Raw genomic sequence first — 23,430 nt, 5'->3', positions numbered from 1 at the left:
AATTAGAAATTTGATTTGAAGTGCCAAGTGGTCCCCTGACTCCTTAGAACCCACCTTGAAAGGGGACAGTGTTTTGTGTATACTGCATAACTATGGAAAAATGGCTGCTCAATGCTGTGCTCCAAAGGACACTCAATGTGGCTAGGTAAGAATACCTAGTAAACCATCTTTTCAGAAAACCAGTTGTAAGCCTGGTTGTTCAGAGAATGGTGATGCCTGCTTGTATTCCCAAGAGACCGCTTGAAAAAGCTAATAGCCTCCTGCATACCCTCCTGGTGTAGGGTATACAGCACTATAATTCCTCCACTTGTCCCGTTAGGCATACTGGAACCCTTTGAATGGGTAGCCAGGAGCTTGCTTGTCCCATGGGATAATGGATCTACCGAAAATTCCAATACATATTACCATTCTACTGATAAAATATACATCACAAAGGGAGGTCCATAGAAACCTATATACAATCTGTTTATTTACTATTTGTTTTTTCTGGCATTAAATCCACATACATTTTTTCAGGTGCATTAGATATTTCGGTAAGACCTATAGAATTGCTTTATTTTACATGACATTGGGGGATATAACGACTTTGGAGGCAGCCATGCTGCTATTAGCACCATATGCTGCCTCCAAAGTCGTGTCCGGGTAGTCGGAATGGGGATTTACCGGGTCATTCCAACCTTGGAGGACCCAATAAATCCCCATTCTGAAAACCATTCCCCATTCCCATTCGAGCCCCTATAGGGCTTTTGACAGGGTGCGTACTGGACCTCGTCTCGGCCGTCGATCCGTCTTGCTCGGTGCTCAATCATCGGCTCTGGACATGACATCAGGCGTTGCATGTATACCACATCACTACGCCCCATACCTCCATTCCTTTTTTCTGCGCGCTGGACGCTGCTTCAGGAACAAGACATAGAGTCTTGGAACTTTGACTAAATTCGTCAAATTTCTTCATAAAACCTCGACAGCGATGTCCGCTCCCCGGATTTCAGACTTTAAAAGGTGCACCAACTGCCATTCCAAAATGTCAGTGAACGACCGACACGGAGGGATGTGCGTCGTGCTCCAAAATGCATTTGAAATAAATTTGTGAGCAGGCTGCCAAACTTGGGTTGGACCGACCATCACTGAAATCTCTGGCACGGTCGCTCATACGGTCCTCCGGGGCTGAGACGGAAGGGCCCACGCCCGAAAAAGAAAAGGAAAAGCATTGGCGTGAGGCCAAAAAGCAGTCTCACTCGAGTAGCCATTATTCCTCATCTTCATCGCGGTAGAAAAAGAGGCACCACTGCCGTCGACACAAGTCTAGCTTGTAGGAAAAAGGTAAAGCCCTCGAGGCTGACATTCCCAATGTCACATAGTACGCAAACCTCAGCCGGCACTGACAGCCTTTCCATCGGCATCGAAAGAAAAACCCTTGGTGCCAACTATCGGCGTCAGATCTTTTGTCCGCCACTCCATTCTTCGAGTCCATGGCATCAATTTTCGATGCCGACCAGGGCGATGACCACTGGGACATTGATCCCATGTATACAGGGTCGGGAGGTGTCAATTTTTTTTTAACCACCAAGCTGACCTGTTGGCAAGGATTACACACTGCTATGCAGCCTCGACATGTCTCCAGATGTAGAACTTTAGAAGGGCCAGCCCTACACCCACACCAAGTTTAGGGCCTTAGTAGAAAGGGTAATATCCACCCTAGGTTTGAAGTCCTCCTCAGCACCTGTTCAGGGCTACGAGTTCAGACATCTTAGATGAAGATCCTGTAACTGAGCATAACATGCCACTTAATAAGGCAATTGCAGATGTCCTAACATCCTTGTGGCAACAACCCTGCCCCCCCACCCCAACCCGGTCAATTCTATCTTTATGTGTAAATACAGGCCGGCAAGAGGAGAGACAGCTTTCCTGGCTTCTTGCCCTTCTCCGGAAGGGCTGATTGTGTAGTCAGCCACAATCACCAACAGACCTGTGGCATCCACTTAAAATCTGCCTCTGGAGAGAGAGGATTAAAGGTTGGACGCAATGGCCAAGAAGGTCTTTTACTTCTGGCAGCAATGCGGCCAAATGGATTTGCAAAATACTCCTTCGGTTCATGGAAAGCCGTGGAGCAGGCAGCACAGTACATCCCCAAAGGTGAAATGCAGGATGGGTTTACACGGCTGGTTGAAGATGGGAAGGGAGGTAGCCAAGCAGTTGCTGCAGATGGGTCTGGACGTGGCCGAATGTGTTAGCCGTTCAGTGGGGTTGGCGGTAGTATTGAGAAGGCAGGCCTATCTCAAAACCTCTGGCTTCTCCCCGAATGTCCAGAATAGGCTACTGGACATGCCTTTCGAGGGGGAGTTTCGTTTTGGCCAGAAGGCTGATGATTCTCTGGAAAGGTTTAAAGAGTTTAAATTAGTCGTAAAATCGCTGTACCTGCCTGCACAGCCTGCCAAACCTGCCTTTTTGAAGGCCCAGTATGCCTGCCCAATGTTCGTCCCGTTCAATGCTCACTCCACCGCGTGCCGCTAGAGCAGTGGTATTCAAACTGTGGGTCGCGACCCCCTAGGGGTCCGCGGGTGCATCCCAGGGGGGCCCTGAGAGCTCAGCATGAAAAAAGATTTTTTTTTTTTTTTGATTGGAAGAAATGGGCAGGGGTGGCCCACATGGGCGGACTGAAGCATGAAACTGTCTCAGGCAACAATGAAAAAGTGGCCCACAGTTGTAAATGGATATTCATTCCTTTAGTCACAGACTGGGCCTCATTACTACTATGGCGGACCAGTAACAACGGTGCTGGTAAGCTACCGGCACCGTTGCTACCGTTCCGCCATAGTAAGAGTTGTGCTCGTGGGTGCTTGACAGTCCCCGCCAGGTCTGACCTCAGCTCGTCGGATGCACCGGCACCGTTATTAACGGTGCCGGTGCATCCGAGCTCCCCATTCCCATTTGAGCCATATGGGGCTCAAATGGGAATGGGGATCTACCGGCACCTTCGAAAGGGCAATTATCATGTCCGCCTAACTCGGCATGACCTAGTAATTGCCCATTCGCGGGTGCCAGACCCAGATGCAACTCCAGTGGCAGCCGTGCCGGTTTTACCGGCACAGCTACCGCCAGAGTAGTTATGAAGCCCACTGTTTCAATAGTACCCAAAGGGGTGCTTTGTGTTAAAATGTAAGTAAATTGTGATATATTCAGCAACAATGGTCAACATTACTAACTGCATAGTTAAGTAACTCATCAAAATGGTCCACATTGGCCAAAATGGTGGCCCATTTTGATTGGCCCAAACTAGCATTTTACATTTTTGGTACAGGCATTGCCCTATAGGCCTGTCCGAGCCTGGCGGCTCATCCATAATGGCAAGAGGCGCCCACCCAGTGGCCCCTCACCCATTATGGAGGAGCTAAGGAGCCAGCCCAGTGAAACAGTGAGCACTCCCTCAGCTGCTTTATCCAGCTAATGGAGTGCTCCTGGGCTGGCTGAACTGTCAAAGGGAAACACTGTTTCCCTTTGACAGTTCAGTTTAGTTCCCCAGCCGCACATGCTCACTGAGCCATGCAAGTGCTGGGGCGTTTTGCTTCGCCAGCATTGCATAGCTCATTGGAAATGCTGGCTGGGGCACTGCATGTCTGTATGTCCGAGGGGGAGCTCCTGCGCCTCCTCGCACATACGGACAGAGCAGCTGGAGCAGGCCGTTTCAGCACCCACACACAGGCCAATGCAGAAGGTACGTTTATGTTCATTGTTTTTATTTAAACATGTGTATGAATGCGTTATGAGTGAGTGTATGGTGATGGATGCTCATGTGAATGATAGAGTGATTGCTGTATGAATGTGCAGCGCCTTGCATATATACATAATCATGTTCATTGTGTTAGGACCAGTGGGGCCCAGGGGACAGGGATGGTATCTTTTTACCGGACATCTATCATTCAAAACCCTCTGCCTTGTCCACAAGGCTTTCTGGGGCATGGGTCCAAAATACCTTCAGCTATTCCTCCGCAAATACCTCCCCTCTCGAGCTCTTCACTCCTCTACCTCCAACTCCCTCAGGGTCAGTCGTTTATCAAAGAAACGAGCTGGGGGTAGATCTCCGTCTTCGGCTGGGGCCTCCCTCTGGAACAGCGCCTGCCACTCTAAAACTTGAGGAGAACCATCTTTCTTCCTGCACTTATCAGACCTACCCTGTCTGCTGCCTTAAACGTAGCACTTGCAAATTGCTGGCTGCACTACCACTGTTTGTTGCCTTTATTATTTATTTATTGTTATTTATCTGTTTCTCCTCTGCTTCGCACTTTCCACTTCTCCCCCCTTCCATGCACTTTTCCCCTCACACTTGCGCGTTCTCAATGTCACTGGGCCTAGTAAGATCGCTGTTTTATTCTCCTCTGTTCCCCTCCCTTGCCTTGTCACGCTCTGAAACACTTGTGTACGAGCGCGATAGAAATAAAATATCAATGCCTGCCCCCTGGACTCCCAGCAACAATTGCAAACTGTTTAGCTATTTACCCATTTTTTGTTAAAAGTATGCTCTACAATGCAACATTTTAACCTATTATTTAAAAAAAAATTCACAGGGGGAAACCCCCCCGAACCTCCCCTTAATGCCCCTCCACTTAAAAAAGATTCACCAGCCGCCACTGGCCCTCAGACTGTGTTGGGAACGGGATGGGGGAACCGAGGGACTATGGTGGGAGCACAATGGGCGGGAACCATGGGATAGTGATGGGAGCAGAGTGGGGAGAGCCCTGGGTGTGTGATGGGGTGGGGAGAGACCAGCGACTGGGTAGGAGTGGGATGAGGGAGCCCAGCGACTTTGATGGGAGCAGGTGACGGCGCGCAATATATACTGTCCATTTGGCATTTCTGGGGGGTCCCGACCTGCCCAAATTTTGCTCAGGGGGGCCCTGGCCAAAAAAGTTTGAAGACCACTGCGCTAGAGGGTTGCCTGTGAGAAGAGAACTCTAACTGGACTTTGGCAAAACAACCCTGCCGTTAGTAAGTTCTTATTTGTGGAATTGAATCCCTTTACCTTAAGTATGGCCACCTTCCAATTACCATTGTCGGGCTTCGGTTGAATTCTCTGTAACTCCCCCATGATGAAGACCATTACAAACCACAGCTGCAACTGAGCTATGCATGTAACCCCCCTCCTCCAGACTCCCAACTGGTAAACTCTACTTAACTCGTTTGGGCAACAACGCCCATCCAGGGTGTTCAACCCCACTCCTCCAAGACACCTGGTAATCCCCAATTCACTAGGGCAAAGACAAGCCCGCCACCCCCCCAACATCAACTTCAATAACCACACACAAAGAATTACCCCACCTGCTCACCTTATATTATAAAGTAATCAACAGTTGTCATGACCCCCCCCCTTCTTCAGCTTGCGGCCTTTGACTGGGTCACCTGCAGTTTCTTAGATATTGTGGGGATCGATTCCTTCTGGCGACTTTTGGGCTGTTTTGCAAATGCACTGTTAAAACGCTCTTGAAACCTGCGATGGACATATTTTTCCTGAAAAGTCCCCTCCTTTCTTAGATCTGTCAGAAGCTGGGTTGCTTCCTAGCCGTGCTTGAGCTTGTAGTGCCCCCCCCCATATTCAAACGAGAGGGCAAAGGGAAAATGCCAACGGTAGCGCATGCCTTCTTATTGCAACCATTGGGTCAGGGATCTGCATTTTCTCCTCTGTTCCAGCATGTGATTCGACAAGTCTTGGTAAATCCTTACCATAGCCCCTTCCCATTCAAGGTCGCCCACCTCTCGGGCCCTCCTCAGAATATCCTCCTTGCCTCTGTAGTTCTGGCACTTCGCCACGACTGATCGGGCCCCTTTGCCCCTGCACTGCTTTGGACCTGATCAAAGCATATTCCCTTGTCGAATGCCTCACCCATCAGTTTCTTCTGCACCCTAGACAGTAAGACTTTCATGTCTCTGGGTGACTCAGCGGCCAAGCCTGGGAGACCCCAAATCTGCAGATTGTTCCTCCTCTCCCAGTTTTTCACATCATCCAGCTTGCTACCGAGTTCACTCTCCCGGGCCTCAAGTTCTTGACCGGGACCTCCAGACACACGCCCATTATCTCCACAGCCCTTTGATTGTGCTCCAAGGCTTCCACCCTCTTTTCAACCTTTGTGACCCTCTCCATGATGGCTCCCATTGAGGACTGCACCCCTGCCCTGAAGCCTTCAGTTCCAGCAGGATCTACACATCCTGCTGCAGGGTGCCCAGTCTGTCTACCGCCATGGCTTGTCCACCACCAGATGCCTAGCCTGGGCACTTCTGCCCACAGGACCCCGGTGCCTGGCCCCTTCACCTCACTCTTGCCACCTCAGCTCGCAGCAGTGTGGTCCTGCAGTGCTTTGCTCCTTGGGCTGCCCCCGGATGTAGCTCTTCCTCCTTGCAGGGGGACTCCAGCACCATGGAGGTGTCCCCCTCACTGGGGGCCTACTTTTGGGCCCATTTTCAGCTATGGAGGTGGACTGGGGGATGGGATTCTCCCCAGGAACCCACTGTCTGCCTCTGGGGGACTGCCAGTCTCCTTCTCCCCTTCCTGCTGGTCTCACTGCAGCCTGGTCCGGGCCACTGGCTTTCCCAGTCGTTGCTTGCGGTCGCTGCTGTCTCCCTTTAATGTATCGTTCGGTCACCGCATGCAGGCCCGTACTCGCCGCAGCACGTAGCGTTATGTTATCCAGTCACTGACTTCTGGCTCGGGCTCGCCCATGCAGCAGCAGCTTGTTGCAGGCTCTCGCTGCTGCACCCTCAGCCCCTCCTCTCTGGGCGACAGGGACACACCGCAAATATAGCAGCGGGACTTCCCTTCTCTTCCCGCCACTCCTTGCTGGTGTGCCTCAGCCCTACACTCACGGCCCGCTGGGAGCCGCACACGGCCTTGCTGTTATGACATTTACCCCAGCACCCAGCGTGACGGGGACCCGACCTCTCACTTCTCTCTCTTGTCTGCCAACCTGGGGGCTCGGTACTGCTCCTTGGGGGGTCAGGGCAGCCTTTGTTCTGCTGGTGGGGTGCGGAGCTCCGGTCCTACATGGCCATCGTGCACGACGCCTACTAGCGGTCTCTGGGATTTCTTTTATCTAACCCTCAATTTTTTCTCACTGGTTTTCCTCTGCAGTGCCTGCGCTCAGAGGTAAAAGGTGGGAACTGAGGTACGGGTGTAGTGACGCAATATATATAGGACGCCCTACATCACGTTCTGAGACGATGAAAAACTTCCGAGTTGAGGTCCACTATGCCCCCTGTCGAAGTTTTTTCCAAGCAGCTGAAGCTGAAAGGGCATATCTGTCTGATGAGGAATCTGTGGCAGAAGAATCCATAGAAAGAACATTACCGTAAGTCATTTCTCCTTTTGCAGAATTCAACTTCTGAGCCCTTTTTAATCCCAGGAACACTTCATTTTTGGAATTGCTATTAAAACTATTGTTGGAAGTGACACTAGCTATTCTTTTTTTATAAATTGCCTAAAATACAACAACGCTTCTGCTCTTAGATAACCTGTGCATTGTTGCAACATGCAGGATTCTGTTCGAGTTCAAGATCGTATGATTTTTGCTTGGTTCAGTGTGATCACCGCTGTGTAAAATGAACATTTAAGATTCAATGTATATTTAAAGTAAAATTTAATAATTGTATTTTCCCCAAAAGGTAATGGGACCTTGATTGGAGCGTCAGCAAATGTTGTTTGTGCAGGAATAGCAGAACAACATGGCTATGGCTTCTCATTCATGGAATTCTTCAGGTAATCTGCTTCTGCCATTAACAGTTTGATTTGCCGGACACACATTTCTATGTATTGTGCAGTTCCCTAATGGGAGCTGTGTTTCTGGGGAGATGCTCACTTTTCATGGTTGGGATTTGCTGCTGAACTTCCCATTGATCCCAGCCTTCGCTCAACCTCTTAAGTGCTGGACTTCACTGATTTCATATGTATATTATGCTGTACATATACCCCCTCTGCACTCATGAGGTAGGACCGAACATACTATGGTTGTTAAGAAAAGTGTAACAACCATTGAGGGATGGGTATTGCACGACTAGCTGAAATTCTTTTAGGTTTCTGCTCTTTTCTTTATATCAGAATTGTAGTAAACAGTACCTCACATGCAATTGTCATTATAAAGGTTACCAGGCTCTCTGCTGGACCCAAACTCCACTTCTTCATTTAAAGTGGAAGTATTGCAATTCCAGATTGACCTCCTGTGCAAGAATAAAACTGTCCATTTGGGCAGCAAACTCCTCCAAGTATTACCGAAGAGAATTTTCATCCTTGAACAACCACATAATCTACTTTTAAACTAAATATGCAATGCATATTAGCTTGGTTATCCGTAGTTCAGCACCCCAGAGCCTGCCTGATGTTGTCCAACCGCTTCTGGAAATGCATTCTACCTTTGGGCTGTAATAGACATGAAATCTGTCTTCAGGATAGTTTGATTTACAGGGCTGCATGCTACAATTTGCCAATCTCACTGGCAATTAAATATTGCAATTTTTTGTGGCATGTTAATGTTGCACATCAGGGTTCGACATTGCTGGGAGTTATTTAGCTCCTGCTTCTACCCTAGGAGAGCCTGGTTATCTTAAAGCCAACAGTTACCAGGAGCTACGTTTGGCTCCCCAGGCCATGCCATGTGGTACCTTCCAAACATGCACATGTGACATTCCCTTTGAGTGTTTAAGAATGCACATTAAAAAGTAATTGGGAGGAATTCAAATACCATGGATCATACCTAATGTGAAAAACGTTAGTGTGGATGTTGATGTGAAGAGTGCTGTGTACTGGCTGCTGGTTCCTTAGCCATAGCTCCTGCCTACTGGGTGATGCCCGACACCCAGGAGCTTATTTTAGCTCCTGCTCATCAAATCTAAGCATACATCCTCTGGAACCACCAATATTCGTAGTCGGCCACCTTCAATGGATCTCTGGACATACCCAATATCCTGTAAAATCTCCCACCGTTTCTTTATGTACCTAAAACACAATGCCTGAGTTAAGTATTACAAAAATGTGATGAAGCTGGGTACAATTTTGAGTTCTGCGAAGACTGCATTGCCGGATCAAACACCCCTTGTTACACAATTCCCCCGCAAAAATGTGGGCCAAGAAATATTTATATTTGGTCTTGCTTATTACTGAAAAGAGATCAGAATGAGAACTGAAGGCTTACATTGAATTAAGAGGCCAATGAAAACTGGGAGAAATAATTTGATGCGCGTGTAATCATTCTGGATTTAGTATGCATGGACTTCTCTTGATTAATTAGCAAAGCATAGTCCCTGTCAATATTGTATGGTTGTGAATCTTGTGAATCTACAGATAATAAATGGCTTGATTGCATAGAAGGCTCCATATTTAGACGTATTTTAGGCCTATCGAATGCTGTTCCACTAAGTGTTATACGACGATCTAGGGTTAATGTCCCCATCAACTATGTTAGAGATTAGGAAACTGAATATGTGGCTAAAAAGTAATAAGCAACAGGATACCCCCATACACGTATTGCTGAAAGAAGAAACGAACTAGATGTAGGGACATTACAAAATCTTGCCTGGCTTAGTAAGGCATGTAATAGTTTCTTGCTGAAATTAGAGTGTGCCTTGGATCCATCATTATATATGCACACACTGTCGAAGGTATGATTGTGTTAAGTTTGTGCAGTCTGTAAAATATATCTCAAACGAAGAAATGGTAACTGTGACAAATCCCGCAATGTTGTCACTTCTTCCCATGGGAGAGCCCCTTCCCATGAAGCCAGGGAGGTGAGGCCAACACGATAGTCCCCCTGGGTAAGGTACTCAACTGGAGGATCTCATGGAAGGAGACTCCCACTCTGGGGACAAGGGAGGACATCTCAAGAGAACGCGATATGGCACCCAACACCCTACCCACCGCTATACCCCATAGGCCCTAACACTTTGTCTAGTACCCCCATGTACCTGTGCAGGGCCAGTGACTTAAGATCCCTTGAGACGAGTAAGAGTAGGGAATACCTAAGGATGATTCCCTCGATAAGTACTGAGATGAGAAGGTGGAGTCGCTACTTGCGGTACAATGAATAGCCAGGGAAATTGAATGGACATCCTAGTTATCAGTGCCCATTCAGAATAAAGAGGACGGAAGGACTTACTCAAGAGTCTAACCCTCCCTAGAAGAACCGTGAGTGAGAAAGCGGTTCGACGGAGTACAGACCAGAGACCGCTGGTTGGGACACGAACATGGAAAACTGGAAGGCCACAGGTTCAGGTGTGCGAGGAGCCTGGACAGTGCGAGCAAGTGCTGGCGCGCACTTCAAGAGAAACTACATGCTATGGAGCCACTGCAGCCTCCCAGAGAATGAGAGTTGGCAAGACCAAGGTCCAGGTGTGCCAGGTGCCTGGACAGTGTGTGCAAGTGCAGACATGCATAGCTATCACAGCCCACCAGAAAATGAGAAAAAACGGGGGAAGACCGAAGCACGAAGAAGCCCAGACATAAAGGAGAGAGCCAACAAGAACCCGAAAGGTACTAGGGTTGCTGGGATGGTTGGTGTGGGCATGGTTGTGTCATGGAGGACTCCAAACACACCAAGTAGGAGCAAGGAGGGAAACCCTGGGAAAACAGCACAACATGGGTGTAGGACCCTCACCCACAAAAGAAGACCCAAAGAAATTCTCTTCTCTACTTTATTTTTTTTTTGAGTTTCGTGTGCATGCACCTTTACAAATCTATAAACATCCAATTTTCTACATATTTATTAAAAAATCAATTTAAGAAATAAACACAACAGAGAGATAAAACAGAACCCCTTAATAAAACAATGACAACAAAAAAAAACCTCTTCTACGAGGCAGTGCCTGGCTGGTGAGTGAACCAGGTCTGCCTGAAAAAAGCCCTAGAGAAATCAGGGCTTGGGACCCTCCAAGGAAGGTCCATCCAAAGTCATCTTCTTAGATGCAGTACCTGGAAGGAGAGTGAAGCAGGTCTGCCAAAACTAAAACTTAAGAAAAGCCTGGGGAAGGAAATAATTCCCGCTGGTGTTGTGAACTGTGACACCAAGCATAAGAGAAGCAAGGGGAAGGGAGTCCTTTCCCCTGGTGCTGCGAACTGTGAAACTGAATATAAAAGAACCCAGGGGAAAAGGGGTCATTTTCCTAAGTGTTGTGAACTGTGGTAAAGAAAGTGGAAGAATGGCCAGGGAAAGGGAGGCAGTCGTCTGACTTTGCTAAACCTTGAAACTAAGATACCAGGAGAAGGAAGGCATTTTCCTGGAAACCAAGAAAGAACAGGGGAAGGCAGTCATTCCCCCGGTTGTGTGAAACTGGGAAGTCAAGATACCAGGAGAAGGGAATTATTCGCCTGGTAACCAGAACTGTAAAGACTTTGATACAAAGTGTTAAGAGATAGACAGTGGGTCTGTCCAGGAGAAGTAATTGAACTTTGTGTTGGACAATTCTGACCCCAGGAAGGGAAACATTCCCTCTAAGAAGAAACCAACACCCAAAGCTAATTTTTATCCTAGGTCCAGAAGGAGGGAGTCATTCTTCTGGACCAATAAAGTCTACCTTATCTTTAGTTTAGTCTTAAGTGTGAGGGACAGAAGTAGGCTTTTTAACACACAACAGTGGACTATTGATTTACACAGACATTCTGACCAAACCCGTAGTATTTTTCTTGACAAATACGTCTATAACAATCACAGTGCCATCTGTGTCAGTCTCCTCCTTCTGCACCCTTACATAAAAGTCATATACATTGTGTAGACCTCAACCTTATCTGTTCAAATGTCAATCCATTGATTTGTATTTGGCCTTTCCCCTTTTGTAATGGCTTGGCAGGCGAAGAACAATGGTCTGGAGGGTTGCCCAGAGCAATGCCAGAGGTTGAGATTAATTCTAAACATTCCAGCCATTACCTCTTTTGTTATGCTTCCCTTACCTATTGCTATTAAGAATCCCCTCATCGAGCTATGGAAGATTCCCTGCTCGTGGCCAGCAGTCCATAAGGATTTTGCCAAGAAATACAGACAATCCTTATCTAATCCCGAATTCCTTATCAGACATATGGCACATGATAATCTGGTAGTACAATCTGTGACTGTAGGTTACAAGACTAGCACCTATCAATTTTTACCCCCTGACGGGATGACAAGCATTAAATGTTTAAGCAAAAAAGTGTTTTTGCCCCGGCAGTATGGCACTAAATTTAGTTAATGCTTTATGTGCATTGTCTAAGTATACACACACCTTATGGTCTGTTATAGTTCAAGCAATTGAGCACATCCCTAAGGGTGAAATGAGGAAAAGGTTTCCTTAACATAGTGGAAGATGTCAAGGAAGCCATGAGCCGATCCATGCAGTCAGGACTCAACACAGCCGACTGTTTTGGGAGATCTATGGTGGCGAGTTCCATCAGGCAAAGATTCTCCTGGCTCAGAAAGTCAGGGCTTACAAAAGAAGTCCATGCAAAACATGCAAAACTGCTTGAAATGCCATTTTTGCCAACACTCATCTGTTTTTGGCTAAAAGGCAGTTGGCAGTCTTGAAAATGTGCAGGCTTCCAATGCTGCAGTAAAGTCTTTGGGCCTCATTACGACCCAGGCGGTAAGGGGTTTACGGCAGCGTTAACAGCGCCGACCCTTACCGCCTGAGTACGAGGTCCCTTAGCGCCATGGCGCTTTTAACACCTGCTTTTAGCAGGTGTTAAAATCCATGGCGCTAAGGGACCATGGAGTAAATTACACCACCGTAATTTACGGTGGCGTAATTAACGCCTTCCCCACTCCCATTATGCCCTATGGGGCCAAAATGGGAATGGGGAAGGGTAAATGGGGATTGGGGATTTACCGCCCCGCCAAGGTCGGAATGGGGCGGTAAATCCGCCAACCACCATGGCGTAAACATAGTTTACGCCATGGTGGTAAAGTCACGGCCCAGGCGGTAACTTACCGCCTGGGTCGTAATGAGGCCCTTTGGGTTCAACAATAATGCAACCTGCTCAACTTTCAACACAGTGAAAGGGCAAACCTTTTTGTTACTGTAACTTGTGTGATGACATGGCAAACAGAAGGGTCTCAGACTTTAGTTCTTCTTAAAGAAAATATTTATTAAGCAGGTGTAACCAAAACAGGGTTTAAAGAAACCAAAGTACTAAAACCCCTAAAGAAAACTCGCCTGTCACAACTAATCCTTTAACTAAAATGAAGGGTTCCTGAATCATGTTATTTGGAAGCGAGAGAATAGCTAAATCAAATGGTGTAATGGAGACTATAAACGTTAATTTGAGGGGATTGGGTCCTCCGACGTATTCCATATCTATGACTGTAATCACCACAGCTGTGCTGCTTCAGAAAATCTTTCTGCATCCTATGTTGATACGCTGTCCTCGAGGGCCTCCGTCGAGCCGACCTCACTGGATGTTATAAGTAGGACTCACAAAGCCCGTAGCCTCAGTTCCTTTTTTTCCGCGAACGTTTTCACTTCGGAGATCTCAGCGCGCCTCGATTCTACTGAATCCTGTTCTTCATTGCTATCGGTATGTCGTCTTCAGCTTCTTCCACCCCGCGGTCTGGATTTAAGAAGTGTCGGGTGTGCGGGTCCAAGATGTCGCTGACGGATAGGCACAACGTTTGCCTCTGGTGCCTCGGGAGGACCATAATTAGGACAACTGTGTCGACTGCCAATCGCTCACATCGAAGGCCTTGCGGGAGCGTAAGAAGAAGCTGTCGGTCGGTAAGGTGGCCAAGCCCCGGAAGTCGTGTTCCACTGTTTTTTCGACCGACGATTCGAGGGGCGACTCTCCGCATCGTTGTTGGGAGTCCGGGGGTTATCGGTCTGGGAGTCGGTCCCGCCATTCCTCTGCCTCTTCGAGGCACTCCAGGAAGTGCCATCACCAGTCACCTTCCCTGTCCTCTTCCGAGGACTCTGCCCCTCGGTGGGTTGCTTGTCCCAACAAGCATTCCACTTCTGAGGAATCGGATTCCTTCCGAAAGGAGATGTTGGCGATTTTTCAATTGCAGGGCTCCAGTCTGTCCGCGCCGTCTGAGGACGCCGGTCGTGACCGTGCTAGAGACACCGCTCGTCCGCCTTAGGGCTCGAGCAGTCGTCGCGACCACCGGGCGCCTTCGAGGTCCCGATCAGACAAGGATGGTTGCTCTAGGCATGGCCGTTCAAGGTCCCAGTCCTCGACGCCATCGAGACTGTGAAGTCTTCGAAGAAGACATCGACGCCGGCGGCTCCAAGGTCGGCGACGGACTTGACACCATTGGCGCCCAGGCTGTCGAGAGACACGCTCGGGGCTCTGCCCTCGAGCCCTGTGTCAACGCTGTCGAAGCTGTCGCCGCTGCGCTCGACCTCGACGCCAATTCCATCGACGCCCTCGACGCCTTTCGAGGCGGCTTTGTCAGGAATGCCTCGTGGTGCAGGGGAACCCCCTAGAAAGGCTCTGGCTAAGGCAAAACATGTCTTTGTTCCTTTTTCAGTTCCCTCTTTCCAACCTCTGGATTATATTTCTGAGGTGGATGAGGGGTCTGAGGAGGTGAGGTGGGTGTGGTTCCTGCAGAGGTCCCTGATGACATTGTTTCTGGTCATAGCCAGCTTGAGGACCTGCGCCAGTCATTGCATGACGCCAGTGGGATCGACACCTCTCCGGAGGTGGAATCTGGTAGGCCTGAGCCTGGCACGCATGCCAACTCCTCTTATCAGCGCCTGATGTTGAGGGTCACGGATTACCTGGGGTGGTCTACCCCCCCCTGGGGATTTTCAGCAGGATGACCTGACTGATATCCTGGACCATGGTCCAGCAACTGACCCGGTGCTGCCATTCCATATGGCCTTGCAGAGAAGGGTGGCTGCGTCTTGGACTTCTCCTGAGAGTCTCCCGGCAGTGAGCAAGTCCTTGCCGAAGAAATATCGCCCAGCCAGTGGTGACCCCTGCTACTTGACCACGCACCCCACTCTGGAAAGTTTGGTGGTGCAGTCGGCTACGGCCCCCGCAAAGCAGGCGTCGTACCCTGCCATCCCTCCTGATAGGGACGAGAAATGTTTTGACGGCTGGGCGAAGAAGGTATTTTCTTCTGGGGGTATGGCGCTTCAGGCTGCCAACTCCGTTTGTGCCTTGTCTCGTTTCACGCACACTTTGTGGAACTGTATTTCCCTAGAGGCTGATCATATTTCCAAAGGGGAGGAACGGGGTGGTTTCCTTGCTATTGTGCAGGATGGCAAGGATGCCATGTGTGAATCCATTCAGTCGGGTCTGGACATGGTTGATTGCGTCAGCCGGTCCATGGTGGCGAGCACCGTAATACGCAGGTTTGCGTGGTTGCGGAAGTCCGGTTTTGCTCCTGATGTGCAGGCCCGCCTCCTCAACATGCCCTTTGATGGTGAACATCTTTTTGGCAGCAAGGCTGACGAGAGTCTTGAGAGGTTGCAGACCTCCAAAGCTGCAGCGAAGTCGTTGGGCGTTGCAGTCTGCCAACCTCTGCCTTTTCGTCCTAGGTGACAGCAATAGAGGGGAGGTTCCTTTCGATATTACTCGTCCTTTAGTAAATCGAGAGGAGCTGCTAGTCAAAGGGGCAACCGTAGGAGTGCCAGAGGTGGAAAACAAGGTACTCGAAGTGCCAAGTTCGGGCAAGCAGTTGCCATTTGCCCTCAGGCACTGCCGCAGCCGCTTCAGCTCAGTCATGAGGCCCATGCTTCTCTGGTTGGGGGAAGGCTAGCGCAGCATCTTGTAGAATGGCATGCCATTACTTCAGATGTGTGGGTTCTGGAGATCATAGCCAACGGCTACTGTCTTCCTTTCCGGCAGAGGCCTCGCGACAATTCACCAGGGAACCTCTCTTTGAAGAGTCTGGATCCGCTCCTTGTGCAGGAAATTCAATCCCTGCTGGAGAAAGGCGCTATAGAACTGGTGCCTGTAGCGGAGAGGAACAAGGGATGGTATTCCCCTTATTTTTTGTTTTCGAAGGAAGACGAAGGATTGAGACCCATCATGGACTTGCACGGTTTGAACAAGCTCCTCAAAGACAAGTTCAAGATGGTTGCTCTTTCTCAAGTCCTCCAGGCCCTTCAACTTCAGGACTGGTTGGTGTCTCTCGGCCTCAAGGACGCTTATTTTCATGTGCCGATCCATCCCAAGCACAAGAAGTACCTGAGGTTAGCGGTTGGCGACTCACACTTTCAGTTTCGGGTCCAGCCGTTCGGATTGACCTCCGCCCGAGGGTTTTCACCAATCTCATGGTTGTGGTGGCAGTGTATCTCAGGAAAGGGGGGATTCACGTCTACCCCTACCCTGACGATTGGTTGCTCAGAACACGCTCTCCTGAGCAAGTCCTGGATCATCTGTCAGTCACCTGCCACTCCCTTCACAAGCTGGGCTTCTCCCTCAACTTAAAGAAGTCTCACTTGACACCAACTCAGCGGCCCCAGTACATCGGAGCAGTGCTCGACACGTCCCTGGGGCAGTGTTTTCCTCCCCAGGTGAGGGCTCACCACATTTAGCAGATGGTGCACAAGTTTCATCTTGCTCAGAGTCTCCCAGCGTTCAAGTTCTTGAGGTTGCTCGGCCTCATGGCATCTTGCATTCTTCTGGTGCCAGAGGCCAGGTTGTGGATGAGATCTTTACAATGGGCTCTCAAGCTCCAGAGGTCCAAGTCCTCCAGCAGGAAGTCGGACCTCGTTCAGGTGCCGCCCTCGGTCGCCCAGGACCTTCTGTGGTGGGCCGTCGAAGGTAATCTGATGAGGGGGCTCAGTTTTGGCTGCCCTGGCCGGAGGTGACAATCGTGACGGACGCGTCCCTCACGGGATGGGGAGCTCATGCCAACGAACTGACAGTCAGCGGTCGTTGGTCTCCGTCGGAGACCAGACTCCATATCGATCTGTTGGAGCTTAGGGCCGTTAGGCGTGGCCTGAAGGCTTTTCTGCCAAATGTGCGAGGAAAGAATGTCCTGATTCTGATGGACAACACAGTGGCCATGCACTACCTCAACAAAAGGGGGGGGGGCAGGGTCACTTCCTCTGTGCACGGAGGCGATGCAGCTCTGGTTTGGGCCATCCAGCAGGGAATTTCAATCTTGGCAGTTTATCTGGCCGGAGACGAAAATGAGACGGCGGACGCTCTGAGCAGGCAGAGCGTGATCTCTCACGAGTGGGAGTTGGCTCAGGAGATTCTCCTGGAGATCTTCGCCCTTTGGGGGACCCCTCAAGTGGATCTCTTCACCTCCAGTGTCAACCGGAAGTGCGAAAGGTTCTGCTCGTGGGAATTTCCTCCAAGAGGAGCCTTAGGAGACTCGTTTGTGGTGGAGTGGTCATTCCCACTGCTGTACGCGTTTCCTCCAGTCCCCGTCATTCCGCAAGTGTTGCGGAGGTTACAGAGGTTTGGTTCCCAGATGATCCTCATTGCTCCGGCATGGGCCAGGAGGACGTGGTACCCGGACCTTCTCGACTTGTCCATCTACTCTCCACGTCGTCTTCCCTACCGAGACGATCTGCTCTCACGGGAGGGGGGTCAGGTTCTCCATCCAGAGGTCAGATCCCTCAACCTTCCCTCAACCTTCACGCTTGGCTTCTGAAAGGTTGAGGTATAAGGATTGGGACCTCCCTGAAGACGTGATGGAGGTGTTGCTTTCAGCCAGACAGCCGGCAACTAAGTCCCGGTACCATTGCCGTTGGAGAAAGTTCTGCGACTGGTGCAGGGTTCAGAATGTGGATCCTTTTTCATGTGACATTCCTGTAGTTCTGTCTTTTTTGTCTTTAGTGTGTACCATTAAAGGTTACCTGGCGGTGCTGTACATATTTAAGCGCTCGTCTGAGGAGTGTTCTTATTTTAAAATTCCTTTAATTTCTCAGTTTCTGAAACGGCTCACTAATGTGTTCCCTCCGTCACGTTTCCAGGTGCCCGGTTGGGATTTGAACCTTGTTCTCAGGTTTCTAATGGGTGCTCCATTTGAGCCTTTACATTCTTGTCCTTTGAGACTGTTAACCCTTAAAACTGTATTTTTAGTTGCGGTCACTTCCGCTCGCAGAGTGAGTGAGTTACAGGCACTTTCAGTTAAGCCACCCTTCACTTTGTTTCATAAGGACAGGGTTGTCCTTCGAGTTCGTCCTTCCTTTCTTCCGAAGGTGGTGTCGGAATTTCATTTAAGCCAGAAGGTGGTTCTTCTGGCATTTTATCCTCCTCCGCATCCTGGTAAGGACGAGGAGAGGCTCCATAGGTTAGATCCTAGGAGAGCTTTACGTTTCTACATTTCACGCATGTCACGGGTCAGAGTGGACAATCAGCTCTTTTTGGTTACGCTGGAAGGCGTTTGGGACAAGCTGTGACTAAGCAGACTTTGTCTAGATGGATTATCTTGGCAATATCTGAATGTTACCACCTGGCGGGTAAGGACCCTCCTGTAGGCTTACGGCCCATTCGACTAGGGGTATGGCTGCCTCTACTGCCCTGCAGAGGGGCGTTCCCATTCTTAACATCTGAGATGCAGCCACTTGGGTTTAGGTCCATACTTTTGTACGTCACTACTCCCTAGATTCTATCCATGGGCAGGATCTGGCCTTTGGCAAGGCGGTCCTTTACTCTGCAATTTTATTGGGCATTCTAAATTTGTATATTCTAAATTCTTTTCCCACCTCCTTACGTTGGTACTGCTTTGGGAGTCTGGCATATATATGGAATAAGTCGGAGGACCCAATCCCCTCAAAGAACAAGTTACTCTCTTACCTGGTAATGTTCTTCCGATGGGATGGTCCGACGATGCATTCCATATCGCTCCCTCCTTGCCTTCCCCGCTACAGAATTTCTTATGCGATTGCAGCTTACGTTTCCACAAGGCTTTCTGTGGTCCTTCTGGCAGAAGATTGGTGCCACACGTTCTGGGGAAACAACTACAACTGAGGCTACAGGCGTCGTGCGTCGTACTTATAACATCCGGTGACGTCGGCTCGACGGAGGCCCTCGAGGACAGCGTATCGACGTCATCGACACAGGATGCAGACGCCGAAAGATTTTCCGAAGCAGCACAGCTGTGGTGATTACTGTCATAGATATGGAATACGTCGTCGGACCATCCCATCGAAAGAACGTTACCAGGTAAGATAGTAACTTGTTCCTCTTTCCCTTGGGTGCAAAGTATTGAGGGTAGAATATCTAACTTAAGTCCTTCCCTAAATAGCAAAAGCCCAACAAATCAAGAGGTTTTCTTTTACAATGTCCTCAGATAGACAAACAATAGGGCCACTTACACAGAGCAAATGTATTAGTCTTCTGTGATCACAGCAGGCCTCTTAGGCGAGGGATCAGCTGGGTCCTGAGCTTTGGTTCTCCATCTCATCCTTTGAGTGGTTCATCCCCCCCTCTCTCTCCTCCTCCACTTTTCTTCAGGAGTCCATCTTCTTTACGTTCTTTTTTGCTTTCTTCTTTTGCCCCTCACATCCTCAGGGGACCTGGATTGTTGCCCCTCTCCTCTTCAGGTGATCTTTCCTTTTGCCCCTCTTCTCCTCAGGGGTCCAGCTTCTGTACTGGTCTCTCTCTACCAGGTTCTTAGCAAGGTTTTGCCTTAGCCTCTTCCCAGGTGAGTCAGCTCTTTCACCCATCTGGCTGTAGGGGTACTCTCCTTCTTCCCACTGGGTTAGTCGGTTTCCTCAGCCTCTTCTCTTGCTTCTCAAGCATGTTAGCTCTTCTACTCTTTTGGCTTAGGTGGTCTTCAGGGGTACTCTGCTTCTTCCCCTTGGGTCAATCAGCTTCTTTAGCCTCTTCTTGGGCTCCTCGGCAAGTTCAGCTCTTCCACCCTTTTGGCTGAGTTTGGCCACAGGGGTGCTTGCTTTCTTCTGTAAGGAAACAATGGCATCAACAGTAAGACAGACACAAGTGACCACAGTTCAAGGGTGTTTATTGAACTTCAGAAAGAGCTTCATAAATGCCTGTCTAAGCCTAAATCTACCGATGGGAGCAAGCAATGACCATCAAATAATAACGCAGTCCTAGTGGTGCCTTTTTCAAAATAAAGGGCCTACACTAAAAAAAAAAAATTAAAAAAAGTATTGCCAATCCTTACCTCTAAATACAAATATTGTGGGGAACAATGTTATGAAAAGAAAGAAGTGTTCAAAATGATATGTCCGGTTGTTCAGGCCGCTGGCCTCCCTTCACCATGTTTTCATGGTTCACTCGAGCGTAGCACAGTCTCTGGCTTCTTTAGCACGAGAATACAGTTCAAATCATTAGCATCTGGGCCTTTGGTGCGCAAGCCTCCTTGCTTTTAAATGTCTTTTCCCTGGGAGGGCCCGATGCAACCAAATAAATAACAAGTTCTTCTCCTCCTTCGATTTGCACAAGTATTCACTTTGGGTGATTCACTATTCACCCCGGATCCTCCTCAGCTGGGCTCAGATCCCCTTAGATCCCCCTCATCCAGGCTCAGATTCCTTTGACAAAATGTGGTAGTTTATTCTTTTTTTCGGCCGACTCACAGTCCCTTTTTCTAAAATTAGTCTCCCTCATCCGGGCTCGGGCCAATTTAAATTTACTTCATATATCGAAGACTTTCGAATGTGAACAGGGTTTGGCTTGACCCGATGCAGGACCTCATAGATTTTGGAATTCTTCTTATGTTAACGGTTCTCATCTTTTCATTGGATGCCTAACAGAGACTTTTGAATGAGTACCCACGTGGCGCCGGACCACTCTGTCTATGGTATCGTAGCTTAGCTTCCAAGTTCCATCACTCATCTTCTGTTTTGATTATATTTGTGTCACTCGCCACATACTTTTGATGCACTGTTCTTGTCAATATTCTTTATACATTGTTGCTGCCTGCAACCTTGGTTTACACACAGACCAGTTTGGTATCAATCTCCCCAATTCACCGGCTGAGCTGACTTCACTGGTGCTCCTTTATTGTAGGAACCAAGGACAGTACCACAGCAGCAATCGCTTCTCGCCGCCTTGACTGTGGATGCGGGAGAGCCCCTGGTGCCTCTGACACACAATGCAGACTTCTTCAGCTTTGATTCCAGGTCTTACGTTTCCTATTCTCAAAGGCTCATGAACGATACAGGCTTTCGGTGAAAAGGTCAAGGCACTTCCTTCCTTGCAATCCTTTTCGGTCTTGTTGTCTTCCGCCTTGTATTAAACTGCCAGCTTGGAACTGCTGGTTCCTCGTGTACTTTGCCTTCCTCAGAGTGGGTTTTCGTGCTCGGTCTTTATCCTTCTGGGGAAGTGTGATGGAAGTCAGGTGTGTGTAATTATCAGTAATTGCCTGACCCTACCTGACCATTGTAGTGGGACATGTCAGGTATAGGGCTCGGGTGTTGGTCCGTTTTCTTTCACAGTGAGTTGTCCGTGGGAAAGTGTTAGTGTCGGAAAAGGGCACCCGTTGAATTACTTAGTATCCTACTGGGTAGGATGGGGTAAAGGTTTTACAGGGAAGGGGATACCGTGTCTCGCCGTCTGGTGTCCCTTTTCCATTCCCTCAACACCCCTAATCCAGGTGATCCTCCCGCACTGGTCCATCCCCAGGAACTGGATCCAAAAGCGATGGCCGTATCCCAGCCACCTGGATGACATATCCCTGTGGACTAGTGGGTGAGACACCTTCAGGTTTCTCACACTTCCCCATGGGTAATCTATTAGCCTCTTTTTAGGCCTCTCAGGCAGGTCAGCTCTTCCACCTTCTGTGGCTTGGGTGTGGATGCAGGGGTACTCTGCTTCTGTCCCCTGGGTCAATCAGTTTCCTCCAGGCAGCTTCCAGGCAGGCAGTGCTCCAGGGTAGTCCAGGCTCCTTCACCCAGGCTGCAACTCCTCCTTCAGGATACAGCTCCTATTCATGCATCAGCATCTGTCGAGAAGTGCAGGGAACCTGTCCCTGGCGGAGACAAGTTCAGAATGAGATGGCTCTTCTTTTATAGCCAGACTCCTCATGCTGTTGGCTGCTGATAGGTGGAAAGCCCTGCTTACAGGATTGGCTGGCAGGGTGTTTCCACTCGGGTCCTCCTTTGTTAAGGCTCTCTTTCTCTTGGCCAGTTGGGCTTCTACTACTTCATTTGTAAATTCACTTTATTTGCTTTTTGTGTTCTTTTTTTATCCTGGGCTCCTTTTAAATATCATTTGTCCAATACTTGGAGCTCAAGTTTTTATTTTATTAATTTAAGTACCTCTAGCATTTCCCCAGGTTTCTCTGTCGGATTTGAACCTGGGCCCTCCCATAGGCTCCATTAACCATGCCTTCCTGATCAACCGGCTACATGATAACCTGGGTATCACTGATCAGGCCCTGGCCTGCCTGACCTCTTTCCCCTCTGACAGACCCTCCCAGGTCTAACTTGGGTCCTTCCTCTCCTCTATCTCCCTCGCTACCTGTGGTGTCCCCCCAGGGGTCTCATCTTTCTTACTGGCTGTTCAAGCAATACCTGGCACCTCTCGCCCATCGCATTGCTGCTCTCTGCTCCAACATTCAGTGCTATGCTGATGACACTCGGCTAGCTTTCAGGGTCCCTTCAGCCACCTCTTCTCCCTCTCTCATCCTGTATTGTGTCTGCAATCCAGGAGTCGTGTGCTGCCAATTATCTCTGCCTTAATGCCAGCAAGACGGAGTTCCTCCTCATTGGCACACCTACACCTTCCTTTCCTGTCACTCTAGCCGCCCACTGTGGGTCCTCTTCCTGCTCACACCTGTGAGGCGAGGAACCTCAGGGTCATCTTCAACTCCACACTCTCCTTCTCTCCTCACATCTCTAAGAAGTCAAACTACCAGCTGCACCTCCTCAGAGGTATTCTTCCTTTCCTCACCTTCCCCCTGAAGCTCACTGTTTCCAAAGCTCTGGTTCTCTTTTTAGGGTGGACTACTACAACAGCCTCTTTCTAAATCTACCTGCCGCTACAACTCATCCAGAACAGGAGTGCATATCTCTCCAGCCCTGAAATCTCCCCATCGGCTCCCAGTGGCAACAAGGATCAGGTTCAAGACCCTCTGCATTGTCCACAAGGCTTTCTGGGGCCTGACACCGCAATACCTCCAACTCTCTCTTCGGAAATATCTTGCTACTCGAGCTCTTCGCTCCTCCAACTGCTTGAGGGTCAGTCGCTTCTTTAAGCAACGAGTTGGGGGCAGATCTCTTTCTTCAGCTTTTGAACAGCCGCTCTGCCTCTCTGAAACTTCAGCAGAGCCATCTCCGGTTCCAGAAGCACCCCAAGATCGTCCTCTTTGCTTCTGCCTTCTCTCTCTCCCCCTCCCCTGCTGATCTCTTGATACTGCACTGGTCACCTGGCTACCCTCTTAACTCGGGCCCAGGTCCCTGCCTGACCAGTTGCACACCCGCACTGGCCCCTGGCATTTCCTGCACTTGTGGACTGTATCTGTAACCCTACAGTCCCCTTTCCTGCACTTATTAGACACATGTTGTCTGCACTTTGCATTGATTCCATGTCCTGCACTTGCCCATCCTTCCTCCCCCATT

At 49.3% G+C, this 23,430-nt stretch overlaps 1 protein-coding gene across 2 annotated transcripts in view; it reads left to right on the top strand.

The window, feature by feature from the left end:
- OCA2 (OCA2 melanosomal transmembrane protein) overlaps window positions 1–23,430 on the top strand; it is a 1,377,074-nt gene that overhangs the window by 1,169,782 nt on the left and 183,862 nt on the right. For both annotated transcript variants that reach the window (XM_069636602.1, XM_069636601.1), the window contains one exon: window positions 7,651–7,744. In XM_069636602.1, coding sequence (XP_069492703.1) covers window positions 7,651–7,744 — 94 coding nt within the window. The remainder of the gene's footprint in view (window positions 1–7,650; window positions 7,745–23,430) is intronic.

The sequence above is a fragment of the Ambystoma mexicanum genome, chromosome 7p (genome assembly GCF_040938575.1).
Source record: "Ambystoma mexicanum isolate Mex_15411 chromosome 7p, UKY_AmexF1_1, whole genome shotgun sequence".
In the NCBI taxonomy this organism is placed as follows: domain Eukaryota; kingdom Metazoa; phylum Chordata; class Amphibia; order Caudata; family Ambystomatidae; genus Ambystoma; species Ambystoma mexicanum.
The sequence above is the reverse complement of the archived record's forward strand: the minus strand, read 5'-3'. Positions and strand labels throughout refer to the sequence as shown.